This window comes from Haemaphysalis longicornis, unplaced genomic scaffold, assembly GCF_048455015.1.
Source record: "Haemaphysalis longicornis isolate Haplotype H1 unplaced genomic scaffold, Haemaphysalis longicornis Haplotype H1 scaffold_17, whole genome shotgun sequence".
NCBI classification, from domain to species: Eukaryota; Metazoa; Arthropoda; class Arachnida; order Ixodida; family Ixodidae; genus Haemaphysalis; species Haemaphysalis longicornis.
Window position 1 is genome coordinate 8,961,349 of NW_027526276.1, and position 2,873 is coordinate 8,964,221.

General features: G+C 52.0%; 1 protein-coding gene across 1 annotated transcript; it reads right to left on the reverse strand.

Moving 5' to 3' along the window:
* Positions 1 to 518: 518 nt before the first annotated feature.
* Positions 519 to 1,805, reverse strand: LOC144166439 (uncharacterized). The gene has a single exon (XM_077695961.1). The coding sequence runs from the start codon at positions 1,803 to 1,805 to the stop codon at positions 519 to 521; it is 1,287 nt and encodes a 428-aa protein (XP_077552087.1).
* Positions 1,806 to 2,873: the final 1,068 nt, after the last annotated feature.

Genomic DNA, 2,873 nt, shown 5'->3' on the forward strand with positions numbered 1-2,873 from the left:
TAAATGGGCGGCTGTTGTCCTGGAGTTACTGCACAACACACACTTGTCGTACGTGTAGAGTTCTAGCTGGATATGTTTCATAATGACCGGGGTCATTAATGAATTTGTCTGTAGCTGTCTGAACGTAGACGCTTGTTCTCTAGTCAACTCGGGGTGAGGCGGTGCCAGCATCCTCCCGTTGTTCCTGTAATACTTAGTGATACCCTGAAAGGTATCGTACCTATCCTTTGTCTCCGTCCACCACTCTACAGACGAATCCATTACAGCCGCGCGGCCTGCTAATTCTCGCGCCACTGAATTTGCCGTCTCATTGTGGTTGGCAGCCGATTCTGACACATCGTTCCCTGCGTGAGCGGGCAACCACTTGACTGCTACCTTACGTCCGTCGATGTTCACCGATTCGAGCAACCGCACTGCTCCACAGCACATCCGGCCTTTGGAGAAGTTACGCACTGCACTTTTGGAGTCACTTAGCACGGTCGTTGTTCTGAGTCCGCGATGGCCAGGGCGATGGCCAACTAATCTGCACACTGCGCTTCTCGTGTAATGATGCTCGCAGCGTTCACCGTGTCTCCCGTCCTTGCATCGATGACTACTGCTGCAAAGCATCGGCGGTCGCTGTACTCTGCAGCGTCTACGAATCTGGTGCCGGGAACGCTCAGGTGCTGCTCTAACATGGCCTTCGCCCTGGCCATTCTTCTATCCTTGTTGTGAGTGGGGTCCATGTTCTTGGGTAGAGGATTGACTCTGGTAGCATTCCGGATGACAACCGGGATGTCTCGTTCTTCTTGCTTGCTGGGGCTACGAGTGGTGGACGCCGTTTCCATACCGAGTCGGGCAAGGATGGATCTTCCCGTCTTCGATCCTTTGAGCCGCTCGATCTGGGCTACTTGCTGGGCTTCCATGATTTCCTCCAAAGTGTTATGGATTCCGAGCTCGAAGAGCTTTTCGGTGTTTGCGATGTCGAGAACACCGATGGCTGCCTTGTATGACTTTCTTATGGCAGCGTTCAGTCGGTTACGCTCTTGAAGAAGCAAGTTGTGGAAGGCCGCGGCGTAAGCAACGTGACTTATTGCGAATGATTGGATCAACCTGAGTAGGCTGTCCTCTCTCATGCCGAATTTTATGTTTGCCACTTGTTTGATGAGCTGCGTTGCAGCAGTGACCTTGCCAACCAGGCGGGTAACCGCGTCGTTGTTTCTGCGATTTCTTTCAATCAGGAAGCCCAACACTCTGATTTTAGCCACCTCCGGGATCGTTTGCCCGTTGCTGGTCCGTAATTTGATGGTACTCTCTTGCCGGAGTCTTGACAATGGCGGGATGATTAGTAGCTCTGATTTTCTCGGGGAGCAAACCAGACCCGTGCCTTGTAGCTGTTCTTCTATGGCGTCCACCGCTAGCTGCAGGGAGGATTCCATGTGGCCATCACATCCACCCGGCACCCATAGCGTGATGTCGTCCGCATAAATGGTGTGGCGGACCTCGGGTATTGATTCCAGTCGTCTTGCCACTCCAGTCATGACTAGATTGAAGAGCAGTGGTGATATCACCGATCCTTGAGGGGTACCCACACTTTCTAGTTTCCGTTCATCCATGGTAAGGTCTCCTGCTTGAATATGTGGTGTGAGCCCCGAGAGGAAGTCGCGCACGTAGTTGTACGTGCGCTCCCCCATCTGCAGGGCGCTGATCTGGGAAAGGATGACAGAGTGTTTCACCTTATCAAAGGTGCTCTGTAAGTCCAATCCCACTATGGCTTGGTTGTCCCTTGTTCTGTTGTCAATGACTTCCGCCTTGATCTGTAACATGGCGTCCTGTGTGCTTAATTTGCTTCGAAATCTGATCATCGAATGGGGGTGAAGGTCGTTCTCTTCCAAGTATGCTTGCCATCGAATCATGAGGACGTGCTCAAGCACTTTCCCTACGCACGATGTCAAAGAAATTGGCCGTAGGTTCTCGATACCTGGGGGCTTGCCTGGTTTGTGTATCAGTATCGTATTTGCTGTTTTCCAACTCTTGGGTAGTTTGCCTTCCTCCCAGCCCCTGTTGAACAGGCTAGCTAACGTCGGTTCGTTGAGGTGTTTGAGCACCTTATTTGTCACCCGGTCTGGTCCTGCTGCCGAGCGGCAATTCAGTTCCTGGACCACTGCACGAACCTCCCATAGTTCGATGTCTCGATCCAACTCGTCGTTGGCGGGACCCTGGTAGTCGGGATGTATTTACTCTGGGATGGCCATTAGGTATTTGTCACCGATACGCTTGAACGTCTCCTCCTGACCAAGCTCTCTGATTGACTTGTTCAAGACCCTGCTAAGGTTGTCGCGCTGGTGGTGTTTAGTTTTGGTCTCATCCAATAGGTGGCTTAGTAATGACCACGTCTTCCCTATGTGAAGTTGACCGTCCGCCGCACTACATACCTCCGCCCACTGTTGGCGGCAGAGTGCAGTTCAGTGTTTCTGGATGGTCGGGTTGAGATCGGCGACCTTTTGCCTAAGCTTCCTGTTGTGTCCTTGTTGCTTCCACCTCTTGTGGATGGATTGCTTCGCTTCCAACACGTGTGCCAAGCGGCTGTCGATCTTCTCTATTTCGGGTTAAGTCTCTATCTCCTTGGTAGCTGCCTTGGCGCTATTCATGATCTTGTTCGTCCAAGTCTCAATATCCTGAATGTCCTCTTCATCCACCGGTAACAGAGTGCGGTACATATCCCAATCCGTTAGCTTGTGGATGCGTGTCTTGACTGGCTTCTCGTTCACGGGGACCCGTATTTCCAGAATGTAATGGTCGCTTCCCAGGTTGAGACCCGTGTTGGTCCACGTCGGGAGCTTGCTGTTGCTGTTTACCCTGACGAACGTAAGATCTGGTGTAGTATCTCGATC